Here is a 13,282-nt window from a genome sequence, read left to right as displayed (position 1 = left end):
ATCTTATTTTAAGTATTTTGTTGAATTTTAGAAAGGGACTCGGCGAGTAGGGGCTCAGACTCACCGAGTGGAATCGCGCTTCTGCCAGCCTGGATTTAATGAAGGGACTCGGCGAGTCCATACGTGGACTCGGCGAGTCCTCGCTGTTAAATGAAGCCCTAATTTTCGGGGCTTGTGCCCTATTTAAAGGCCCTTATGGCCGTCATTTGAGGCCACCTTGTTCCAGAGAAACCCTAGAGAGAGTGAGGAAGGCTTGAGTGCAAGAAAGGGCTTATAATCTTCATTTTGGGGTGATTTTTGCTAGAGAAAGAAGAGAGGATCCATCTAGAACGTGAAAAGAGCTTGGATTGGAGCTAATCATCTTGAGATATTGTCTCTGGAGGTATAATCCCCTCTATTTCGTATTGATATGATAGATTTCATGATTTTAGGGTTTTTACCTCCCTTTTTTATAAGATCTAGTGAGTATGAGGTCCCCTTTGTGTTGATGATATCAAATCTGGACCTTGAGAGGTCCATAGAGTCACTACCTTCTAGCTTTTTGCAAGCAAATAAGCAATTGGAGACTAGGTTGCCATTTCTAGTGATATTTCTCCATTTGAGGCTTGATATGGGTTGCATGCACGTAAAGGTTGCACCTTTACGTGACTTTTGAATGTTAGAAGGATGGATCTACTGTTTGGTGAAGCAGATCTGACCTCAAGAGATCTTTTGAGAGTTTTCATGGGAGGAACTCGCCGAGTCCATAAGGGACTCGACGAGTCGAGTCGGGTTGCCCCGTGACTCGCGATCTGTAACGACCCGGGGAGTATAGGGTTGACTCAGTGAGTCAAGTGAGGACCAGGGACGAGGAGGCAGACATGTACTCGCCGAGTCACTCTAGTGCACTCGGCGAGTCTGGTCAATGTTGACTGTTGACTTCTGTTGACTTTTAGGGATTAGTCAGTGTTTGGACTTATGAGCCATTAGAGGGGCAGAATGGTCTTTTACCCTTCTTAGAGAACTTATAGTGAGGAGTTGGCCTAGCCTTTAGAAGTTGTATTAATTAGAGAATTTATTTATGTGATTAGGTGAAGGCTAGTACAGTATTTCAGAGTTCGAGGTTTACCGAGTTACTCGAGGTGAGTCTTCTCACTATACTTTACCTAGGGTGGTAATTAGAGTTATGTGACAGAGTATTTTGTATGCTTTTGCATGATGTGATTTTTATGTGATTTATGCTATGTATGTACCAAAGTTTACAAAGTTAGGACCGAAAGGTCCACAGAGTTAGGGCCAGAGGGCCCACAGAGTTATGGGACTGGAGGGTCCCACTGAGACACATTGACCAGATGGTCAAACAGAGTCATAGCCTCGAGTGGCTAATATGTGTTGTGTGTGGTATTTTGGGGAACTCACTAAGCATTTATGCTTACAGTGTTTTGTGTTATGTGTTTCAGGTACCAGTGAGGATCGCGGGAAGGCGCCGGCATGATCAGTACACACTATTGGAGTTTTATATATTATGATCTTGGAATGTGTTTTTATGGATTTGATATGTGATACATTGGAATTTGAGAATATTTATGAATGAAATCATATTTTAAAAAGTGAAAAATTGTTTTGAAATTTACGGTGTTACAAACGGTTTAGCATCACATTATGCTAATTGTTATATTATTTCCAGCAAAGTAGGATGAATCGAATGATTAATGCTAAGTGCATTAATCATTTATAGTAGAATAAAAATAGAAAAAAAACGGTTTAGCATCACATTATACTAATTGCTATATTATTTCCAGCAAAATAGGATGAATCGAATGATTAATGCTAATTGCATTAATCATTTATAGTAGATTTTATAAGAATGAAGGTTCGATATCAAACACAAACCATGAAGAAGATGAAGGAGAAGCAAATAAATGTAGAAATATGAACGATAGAATAAAGACTAACCTTATGGGTTGAACTTTGATGAAGCAAAAATTCTGAGATGCAGTCGAAACATAAAGAATACGAAGCAGAAATACCATATATCCAAGTAACCGGTGAATATATAATTCAAAAACTGAAAGGATTGTGATGTTTACGAAATTTAAGGTAAGATGTTGCGTTATCTTTAAGGTGATTACATTTTTAGTGCTAAATTTGTATAGAATTATATAGATATAGATATACGAAATATAATTGAAAAATTCTTCCTGATTTTATGTGATTTTTAATGCAGGTTTATTGGAATAGGAAGATTTGAAATTTGAAATCCGAAAATTTAAGGTAAGATGTTGCGTTATCTTTAAGGTGATTACATTTTTAGTGCTAAATTTATATAGAATATGAAATCCGAAAATTCATAATGATTTTATTTGATTTTTAATGCAGGTTTATTACAATAGGAAGATAGGAAGATTTGAAATATGAAATCCGAAAATTGAGGATTGAGGAATAGCATATTAATAGGGACAACTACTTTTTTCGGTAAAGGGCAAATAAGGAAGTTAACTTAGCCTTTTGAGCGGGAAAAATTGATGGGGGAGCTCATAGAATGTTACGTGGCGAGTTGGTACTGTTTTATTAGATTACATTTTCTAAACTATATACATTTCAACGAATGCTTCAAGCTTTGTCGTTAACAAAGTTATTAATTTTGTTATCTATATATGGATATGTATTTAAATTTATGTAAAAACAATTCTTTAATTATGTATATAAAATTATTTTCATACATGTGTATATTAAACATAAATAGTTTACAAAAATCACTAAAAGGTATTTATGTCATTTTTATTATTGATTTTTCAGATTCCATTTTTTTGTCATACAAACACTCCTCTAGGTTTGAACTCCATCTAAGTTCCAACTTCACTAATATTTTAATTTCTTCTAGAACATTATGTGTACCAAACAAATCCTAATTCTTTACAAGAAATATGTGAAATCTCAAGTTGAGTTCATGCACCTTACGTATTCTAAAAGAAAATTAATTCACCCATCTTGGATCAAAATTTTATTCCAAACATATAATATAATAATTAAACCTCCAAGTCATGGAAGTATGTTTCTTCGTTTCTTCATATAAAAAGATGTTTCAATTTTTCTCGAAGGAGGTGGGAGGGGAATTGAAATCATTTTTTCTTGTCAGTTTCTTGATGATGGCAATCGTGAGTTTTTTAGGGGATGGGGAATCGTAGGGAATGAAAAATAATAAGGAAAAAGAATTTAAGGGTGAATTGGAAGTTTCATGTAGTAGTAGCATGGAGTGGTGGTATGATGTGGAAGAATGAGAAAGTGAGGGATAGAAAGGTCAAATGTGTTTTGTTTCATATTTTGGATGAGGCTAAAATTCAACAAAAAAAAATCCATTTGACTTGGTCAACATCTTACGATGTTCGTCATGTGAAAAGGCCATGTTCTTTTCTTATCCAATCCCATGCATCAAATTCTACCATATGTAAAAGTCACAATTAGGTCCCGTTTGATAGTTACTGTCTGGGAAAGTGTTGTCTGGTAAAGTGCTGTCTGGAAAAGTTTTCCGACTGAGAAAGAATGATTGTACATCTGATTGACAGTGTTGAATGATGAAAAAAGTAATAATTCAATAAAAAATAAATTTAAAAAAAGTTATTTAAAAAAATTAATAATCCAATAAAGAAAGAAAGAGGCGGGGTTTGGTGTATAATTGTCTTTCCAGCCCATTTAGCCAGAAAGATATGATTTTGGGGCTTTCTGGGAAAGACATATCTTACCGGGAAAGACCCCTTCTTTTGTGCAAATCAAACGGTCTTTCCGGTCCATTCAGCCAGAAAGATCTGTTTGGACCTGGAAAGATGTGTATCAAACGGGGTCTTAGTAAAACATGATGTGTTTGTGTGCTTGCCTGTGTACACACTCCTTAACAATATACAATTTACAAGTCTATAAAAACTTAAGTTGAGTGTTACATACAAATAAAAGTTAAGCCCCGTTTGATAGTTGCTGACTGAGAAAGTGCTGACTGAGAAATGTCTGTCTGGGTAAGAAATCCTGGCTGAGTAAGAAAACATGTTGTTTGATTGTTCATCTGATTGAATGTGCTGACTAATGAAAAATGACCATTTTACCCTTTGCTCTATAAAATTTGTTCTATACAGTGATGTAAATTACACACAGATCCTTTAAAAATCCAAATAAAAATTATAAAAAAAGTCATTGTTTTTATAAAGTTATAAATAAATTCATTGTTTTTCTAACAATTCAAACAATTTATTCATCGACCAAAATTGATACAGAACAACAGTAAACATAAGAATAACACTTTGACCAAATTCCCCCTGCTCCATTTTTATTCCAGACCATTCCATGAGCATAGAACTTTGAAAAATCTTGCTTTCCTTGAAAAGAAAAAGATTGAATTGCCCTTTAGACAAAACCGTATAACTCCAACTCTTGAACAATTATAAAACATACTAAAAATTATCATACTAATATTTCTTAACTAAAACATATAACCCTATAGAAGCTTTATTGATCGAATAACCTCCAATTAAAGCCTCTTTTTCCAAATTAAATAAACTCATCAGGTGGTGATAATGTAGTATCAACGCATTGAATGAGTGACTGTTATGACATAAAAGAAACATTTAATGGCAATTACAATTTATGACCAACATAAGCAAAATCTCACCGAAATTAAGAATCCAAATCAGCTTCTCACAAAGAAAAAGTGCAGACTGAAAAGGGTGTTTCAAAGAACTCAATTACACAAAATCGGCAGCTTAATTGAGCATATAAGGATATAACCAACAAAGTAAACTTTTCACCCTTCAAGAATTATAAAAGATTAGACGAAACAATAAATAATTCATAAATCGGTTCAATAAAACAAACACTTGACGATTTTCAAACAAATTCACCAGTTCAAGAAATTATCTGAGAGCAGCAACAAGAACATACCCAATTCATAGAGATCGTTATTTAGAGCAAAAACAATTCTGATTTTAGAGCTTATAAACAAAGAACTTCTAATTTTAAAGGTTATGTAGTGATTGGGAGGATGAAGATCTTACATTCCGGAGAAGATGAAGATCCGACCGAAGGAAGGAGGAGGAGATCCGAAGGGAGATGCAGCGATTGGGAGGGAGCTGTCCGTTGAAGGCGATGGAGGACGCTGTCTTTTTTAGGTCACGAGAAGAATTATTGAGGGCATGAGTGTCTTTTGGGCAAGTCAGCAACTTCTTCACATCTGACCGAGACATACATTTGGGCTAGACAATCTAACTGAGACAGCCCGTATCAAACACAAATGTCTGACCGAGTAAGCTGAAACATCTGACCCAAACCGAGTCAGATGGGTATCAAACAGGCCCTTAGTATATGTTTGATTTTTATATTTATTTCATAAATAAAATAAAAATTAAATCTAACGTATACATTTTGGGGATCTTTGGGTATTCAGAATACAACTCCTAACCCTTGCCCCTAACATTTTGTTAAAAATACTCCCACCAATCGAGAATGGAACCCTCTCAATAAAGGTGAGGCCGAGAAACAGTTTGATATCTTGACAAGGATTCCTTAAGGAAATCTGAGAACTCATAACACTAAATTGAACTTTTTTTTGCTTACAGTTTAAATTAGATAGAAAAATATGAGAAACTCGAAAAAAAAACATGAAATATGATATATCCAAAGTTATCGGAGAGGAAATGTAAATATAAAAAGAAATGAAATATTCTCATATCTTTTATTTTTATCCATCTTCTTTTTTATCCATGTTAAATGGTGACATTCGTAATATTTAATAAAATTAATAATATTTTAATATATATATATATTCATCCTGACTAGGAAAGAAAAGATAAAAGAATATTTACTTTTTCAAAGAAAAATATAAGATTTGAGAAAACAAATCTTATTCCAAATTACAAAATATAAAAAAACCGAGAATTTGGATCTACCCTTCTCAAACGAGTCGATTTGGGCCAAAAAAAGAACAAACGGGTCATTCTGATGGTTCACCCAAAGACCCCAAAACAGAAGCGTCTTCTTCGTTAAACATCATCTTCTTCTTCTTTTTCCTGCTTGAATCCTCTCGTCAATAACTGATTCATCATCTTCGCTCAAATCTCTACCCTGTTTAAACCAGGTAACTTCACAATCTGCTGCGACTAACTGCTCATTTCTCATACTATATTCTCATTTGATTTCTTCAATTTGTAGTTTAGGGTTTCATCCATTTCGCTGTTCCAGTTTTGTAGTTTAGGTGTATACTATGATGCGTTGAAATAAATTTATGGTCCCAAGATAAAATTAAACATTCGTTCCCCATATGTTTACATAAGTTATAATGTTCTGCCGAAAATATCAGTTTGATTATCTCAAACCAGTAGACCTAATTCTCTGTTCGAATTTACGATTCCCTTTGCTTTTAAAAAATATGTTGCATACTTATTTCAACGACACAAAACTCAAACTATATGAGTATGTGGGCAATATGAATTACGAATGCCTAAAGCTAATTCACCTGGTTAATATTTCACTGACAGTTGAACTTCTGTTAAAACCCCTTGTTGCATAGCTGGCGATTGAGTGATTCAAAGCTATTCTAAGTGGGAATGCAAAACGTGCTCCATGCTAGAAAGGGCATTCTTGATACATCAAAAAAGGTATGTCTTTTAGCTTATTGCTGATGTGGGGTTAAGACTTAAAGAACCCCATGATGCCTGTGAACAATTTGAGAAAATGACATCACTACGTTCTAGTGGATATGTGGATCCTGGATGGGAGCATGGTACTGCTCAAGATGTAAAAAAGAAGAAAGTGAGATGCAATTATTGTGGGAAAGTAGTTAGTGGTGGGATTTATAGATTGAAACAACATTTAGCTAGAGTATCAGGAGAAGTAACATATTGTGAAAAGGCTCCTGAAGAAGTCTGCTTAAAGATGAAAGAAATCATGGAAGGATGTCGAATTGGTAAGAAACCAAAACAAATTGAATATGATGAACAAGCATATCTCAATTTCCCTTCTAATGATGATGTTGAAGAGGAAGAACATGTTGGGTATAGGAATAAAGGGAAACAGTTAGTAGGGGACAAAGGTTTAGTGATAAACATGGCGCCTCTTAGGTCATTAGGGTATGTTGACCCTGGTTGGGAACATGGGGTTGCTAGAGATGAAAGGAAGAAAAAGGTTAAATGCAATTACTGTGATAAAATAGTGAGTGGAGGGATTAATCGATTCAAGCAACATTTAGCTAGAATACCTGGTGAAGTTGCACCTTGTAAAAGTGCACCTGAAGAAGTTTATTTGAAGATAAAAGAAAATATGAAATGGCATCGAACTGGAAGGAGGCATAGAAGACCTGAAGCTAAACAAGCTTCACCTTTTTACATGCACTCTGAAAATGAAGATGAAGAAGATGAACAAGAAGAAGATGAAATACAAGGACAAGGGCATCTACTAATGAGCAATGAGAAACTATTATTAGGTGATAAAAAAAGATTCACAAGTGATTCAAGAAGATCCGATTCCTTTTCAAAAAAACCAAAATCCGAAACCCTTTTGATACATTCACATTCACCAAAGAGTCAAATATCAGGTAAAGTATCACGAAAGGAGGTGATGTCAGCAATTTGCAAGTTTTTTTATCATGCAGGAGTTCCCACACATGCAGCAAACTCACCTTATTTCCATAAGATGTTGGAGATGGTGGGACAATGTGGGCAAGAATTAGTGGGTCCCACAAGTGTTATGTTATCAGGGAGGTTTTTACAAGATGAAATCTTGACCATTAAAACGTATCTAGCTGAGTATAAAGCTTCATGGGCAGTTACTGGTTGTTCTATATTAGCAGATAGTTGGAAAGATTCACAAAATCGGACATTAATCAATATTTTGGTTTCATGTCCACGTGGTTTACACTTTGTTTCTTGTATTGATGCCACTGAATTTGTTGAAGATTCACAAAGTTTATTCAGGTTTCTTGATAAATTTGTGGATGAGATGGGTGAGGAAAACGTTGTTCAGGTATTCAATTCAATTCAATTCCATTCTTCCTCTTCTATCAAAAGACCAAAATACCCTTTTGATTTTGTTAATATATTCTAGGTTATCACGGAAAACACACCAAGCTATCAAGCAGCTGGAAAGATGCTTGAAGAAAAAAGACAAAATCTATTCTGGACTCCATGTGCTTCTTCTTGTATTGAACAAATGCTTGAAGATTTTTTAAAAATAAAATGGGTTGCAGAATGTATAGAAAAAGGTCAAAAAATCACAAAGCTTGTTTACAACCATATATGGTTATCAAGCTTAATGAAAAGAGAATACACAGGGGGACAAGAGCTTCTTACACCATCTTTCACTCAAAATTCTTCAAGTTTTTCAACATTACAAACCCTAATGGATCATAGAATTTCTCTCAAACGTTTATTCCAATCCACTAAATGGCTTTCATCTCAAGTTTCAAAATCAGAAGAGGGTGAAGAAGTTGAAAAAATTGTAATGAATGCTACTTTTTGGAAAAAGGTGCAATATGTTAGGAGATCAGTGGGCCCTATTCTTGAAGTGCTTCAAAGGATCAACAGTGATGATGGACTTTCAATGGCATATATATACAATGACATGTACAAAGCAAAACTTGCTATAAAAAGTAACCATGGTGATGATGCAAGAAAATATGGAAACTTATGGAGCATAATAGACAATCACTGGAATTCATCTCTCAATCATCCTTTGTATCTTGCTGCTTATTTTCTAAATCCATCATACAGATATCGACCTGATTTTGTTATAGTAAGAAAAATTAAATCTTCCCTTATCCAGTTATCCTCCCTTTTGTTACAGTAACAAAAGACGTAAATACCCTCGTCATTTATTACAGAAGCTGTTTTCTTATGTTTTACTTATGTGGTTTATTTATTTAGTATCCTGAAGTTGTTCGTGGACTAAATTCATGCATTGTTAGGTTTGAGCCAAACAATTCCAGAAGGGTTTCAGCATCAAAACAGGTATAATAAACTATTTATTAATATAATAATATAACACAAATACTCCTCCATTTTTATTATAGATTTCTGAAATTTGGTCATTCTGATTTTGATATTTTGTTATAGATTTCAGATTTTGGTTCTGCAAAAGCTGATTTTGGAACTGATTTGGCTATTAGCACTCGAACAGAACTAAATCCAGGTAACTACTGTGTAGTAAAAGACGTAAATGCCCTCCTCTTCTTTAGAAAACTATAATTGATTCTGTTTTTTTTTTTTTTTTTTTTTTTTAAAGCTGCATGGTGGCAACAACATGGGATAAACTGTCTGGAGCTTCAACAGATTGCTGTAAGGATATTGAGTCAAACATGTTCGTGTTTTGGGTGTGAGCATAATTGGAGCATATATGATCAGATTCATAACCAAAGGCAGAATCGAATTGCACAAAAAAGATTGAATGATTTTATTTATGTTCATTACAATTTAAGACTTAGGGAAAGACAAATTAGGAAGATGATGCCAAACACATCGGCTTCCATGGACACAGTTCTTCAAGAAGCTTTATTGTATGATTGGATTGTAAAACCAGAAAAACAAGCATATCAAGAAGACGAGGTAATATTTTTAAATATGATATATGAATACATGAGTTAAATGAATAATATGAATTTGGAATATTCAGGAGCTTTGTAGTGAAATGGAACAAGGGGATCCATATGAGAATGGGTTGGTGGAATATGAAGAGGGGAGGAAGGGTTCATTACAGGTGGTGACAATGGTGGACATTGAACCATTAGATACTCATCCAAATCCAGCCAATAATGTTGAAGATGAAGATGATGACTTAAATTTTCTGGATGATGGGTTGAGTGATTCATAGATGGGTGTGGCACATAATGCTAGAGGAAGAGTGTTGTATAGGGTGGTGTTAATGTTATGATGTTTTACCACTTGTTGTAATGCAAAATGATGTGTTGGTTTTTATGAAAGGGCATTGGGTTCTTAATCATATCATTGACAGAGTGAATGATAAAAATGTGTGTAGTCCCATTAAGGCAAGTGTTAAACAATTGTGTTTTAGGAGCATAATGTGAGAATTGCATAAAAACTAGATTATAACCCGCATTAAACGCGGGGAAATGCATAAAAAAAGTACAAATTGTTGAAGGACATATCTGTAGACAACTTTTTATGTTAAAAAGAATTGGATGCATTAATGGGTTAAAATGAATTTATTCAATTCTTCAATACATATATTAAACAAAATTAATATTATAAAACAAAATAAGAGATGAGTTGGCGATTAAAAAAATTAACGCTACGTTTGATATCTTTTCCATCAGCCACTGATTACCACGGTAAATAACATCTTTAACATGACGATCAAACAATACAAAAGAAGCATACCCAATTTCATATTGAACACGAATTACGACCCTCACCCTAAAAATTATAAAATGACACTTTAATGGACAATGAAATAATATTGGAAACATTCGAATACAGACTAATGGCACAAGAACTTTACAAATGTAAAATTATGAACTTACTTGCTGTAAACATCAGAAACTCCACCACAAGCATCACAAGTAAATGGTTCAGCATTAGTATCATCATCATACTTACTTTTTTTGAACAGTCACAACAATAAAAAGAATACCAGCCTTCGTCTAAATCAAAACCGATGACAGTAGAATCCAATCCAAATACAAACACACACGCAATCCAAACACATAATCCAATCCAATTAACACAAAACTAATTAAACTGAATTTTACGTTATCCAATCCAGACATAGAATCCAATCCAAACACACACACACACACACACACAGAGTATTAAGTCCGTTTATCAAAAACTCACTAATAAGTCATTGATACATATACTGAACACATAAACTATAACCAGATGTAAGAAATTAATCGGTAAATCAAATTTTTTTTTGCTAACCTTATGAAGCTGGTATTCGAACGTGATGCTGCAAAGTCCAGATTTCACGAATTTATGATAACAACTTAATGAGATTATACTTATACATAATTTTAAACAACGATTTTGGAAAGGATATGAAGAAATTAATACTGTGATTCATATCATACTATTTTGAATTCTTTGATTTAAAATTCTATAAGTATGAAAGGTATATACAAATTAATTGATTTTAAAAAGGAAGGAATCATATTTATGTTTTGACAATTATGCTACATTTATTTCATTTCAATACATTCCAATTAAAAATTTCATTCACCGTTAATAAGTTTTCAACTTTCCAAACATAGTCAATTGAATTTAGTTAATATTAATTTTATTTTATTTTATGATGACATCATCAAAATGATCTAATGATTGAAATTAATCAATGAAACATAATGAATGGCCCTGATTGTTGAAGGTGATGTCATCAAGTTTCTCTTTTAATATATAAAGATGAGTGTAATGGATGGGTAATGGAATAAGCATGTTTTGGATTGTAGGAATGTAAAGAACGACTGTAGGGGTGTAGCAGACATGACAGGAAATGCTACATGTGGTCCAAAATATCGCCCATAAGTCAGTGAAACTCCGTCTTCAAAATTGAATGGTATAAAATAGAGCCTTACATGTAGGTTCATACCTATGATTTGACCCATAGTCCTAGGATGACCAAAAGACCAAAAAACAACTAGTAAAGTTGCCCCTGCCAAGTTGTCATCAAATCAAGAAGTGACCTAAAACGTGAAGATTGTAGAGGAGATAACATTTGTAAGATTCGTGCGAAGGTATATACTTATTGATTCGATAGTAATGCGGGTGGCAGTTGGAGACTACTTTCATGAGTTTCCACTGTAATATGTATGCATTCATTCCGGTAAATATGATATTTCTCATGAGTTATTTGTAATATTTTTAGATTCATTTCATAAAAGTGAAGGACTTTGTTATAAATGTGATGCCCATATCACGTAATATATTACAAAACAACACACTAGTTACTTAATATATGTTACCAAATTTAATCTACTCGTAAATTTATTTAATAACAAAATTAAGTAACATTTGAAGGTTATATTTCCTAATCATCTATAATTTTGTCAAAAAAAAAAACTAGGAATGTATATCTATATTTCTAGTTAATTACAACTCACGTGAAAGATTAGTCTCTAACACACTTCTGTTTAGTTATTATCAAACTAAAAAGTGGGTAAACATTCAAAAATAGTCTAATTATAAAGTCAAAACGACGTGTTTAACAACGAAAGCAATTTCAGTTTTGAATAAACTAAAACCATTTTGCCCGCCAATGATCATTTTGTAAAGCTTAGGAAGATTAAAACACAACCATAGGAAGGAAAACGTCACAACCTTTGAAGACTTTGATTCCTCTCGGAAGATGGAAGTTGATGAAGTGATGCATGGAGCTCCAGTGAAGAAGTTCTCTACAAGTATCCACCAAGCAAGAATAAAGCACCATAGATGCTAGTCTTCATTTGTATATATGTTTTTTCTTAAGCCTTAAGAGTTCATACCAAATGAACCTTAAAAAGAAGCAACATATTAACTTTTAATTCAAGCACCAAATTGCAATAAGAAGGAAATGAAGAGAGGCTCTCAAAACCACAAAATGGCAGCCATCTTCCCATGAAGAAAAAAAGTGGAAAAATCACTAGTTTTTGCCTCATACACTTTTTATACGCTTGGACAAAAGTAGGAAGGAACCATATCATCTAGCTAGTCAAAGCATGGGCTCAAAGGACAAGTAAGTGTGAAAGAGATTAACTAACAAGCAACCATCTTCCCATGAAGACTGTTTATGGTTTTGACTACAAACTAGTCAAAGTTAGTTTGTCTTCCACTTCAAATATCAACTAGTTACATATGTCAATTAGATGATTATTCAAAGTGTTCAAATAATTGTGCATGTCATATATTCATACCTTATGAATATAACTAGTTTTGTTCTATTTGACTATTATTTCATAGAATAATAAATTCCAATGTGTAGGTAAAATATTATTTTCATAAAATAATAATTATCCAATTAAATACAAGTATTGATAATATTTATTAATAATCAAATTACTTTAATAAATAATCAATTAGTAGTAACTTGCTATAAGGTGTGACCCTATAGGATCATATGCAAATAACAAATATCATTTTATAATTACTCTTGGACATAAAGATCTTTCATTTGATGTTTGGAACCATATGCTTCGCTTGGAAACATAGTTTTCTAGTTGAACACGATGAATGGAGTTTAGCAACAAGGTCATTTGAGTTGAACACCATATGGTTAGCCATTATGGAAAAAGGACATCGTGTACATCAAGCATTAAACGTGAAGCCATGATTGTGAC

At 33.5% G+C, this 13,282-nt stretch overlaps 1 protein-coding gene across 2 annotated transcripts; it reads left to right on the top strand.

Annotated features, from left to right (window-relative positions):
• The first annotated feature begins 5,928 nt into the window (after positions 1-5,928).
• LOC145114837 (hAT dimerization domain-containing protein) lies at positions 5,929-9,954 on the top strand. 2 transcript variants are annotated; one of them, XM_079050927.1, is made up of 7 exons: positions 5,929-6,100; positions 6,533-7,983; positions 8,065-8,751; positions 8,883-8,966; positions 9,072-9,147; positions 9,241-9,560; positions 9,628-9,954. In XM_079050927.1, the coding sequence occupies exons 2-7, from the start codon at positions 6,697-6,699 to the stop codon at positions 9,823-9,825; spliced, it is 2,652 nt and encodes an 883-aa protein (XP_078907053.1). In that variant the 5' UTR covers positions 5,929-6,100; positions 6,533-6,696; the 3' UTR covers positions 9,826-9,954. The 2 variants fall into 2 exon arrangements, with proteins under 2 accessions (XP_078907053.1, XP_078907052.1); XM_079050926.1 differs by having other exon boundaries at positions 6,501-7,983.
• The last annotated feature ends 3,328 nt before the right edge of the window (positions 9,955-13,282 follow it).

Source organism: Lactuca virosa, chromosome 5 (genome assembly GCF_052849685.1).
Source record: "Lactuca virosa cultivar CGN04683 chromosome 5, Lactuca_virosa_CGN04683_v6, whole genome shotgun sequence".
Taxonomy (NCBI): Eukaryota; Viridiplantae; Streptophyta; class Magnoliopsida; order Asterales; family Asteraceae; genus Lactuca; species Lactuca virosa.
The sequence above is the reverse complement of the archived record's forward strand: the minus strand, read 5'-3'. Positions and strand labels throughout refer to the sequence as shown.

Coding starts and splice junctions, on each gene's coding strand:
- LOC145114837 (XM_079050927.1), top strand. CDS start 6,697: ATGACATCACTACGTTCTAGTGGATATGTGGATCCTGGATGGGAGCAT. Junction 8,752..8,882: donor ATCGACCTGATTTTGTTATA/GTAAGAAAAATT, acceptor TTATTTATTTAG/TATCCTGAAGTTGTTCGTGG. Junction 9,561..9,627: donor AAGCATATCAAGAAGACGAG/GTAATATTTTTA, acceptor TGGAATATTCAG/GAGCTTTGTAGTGAAATGGA.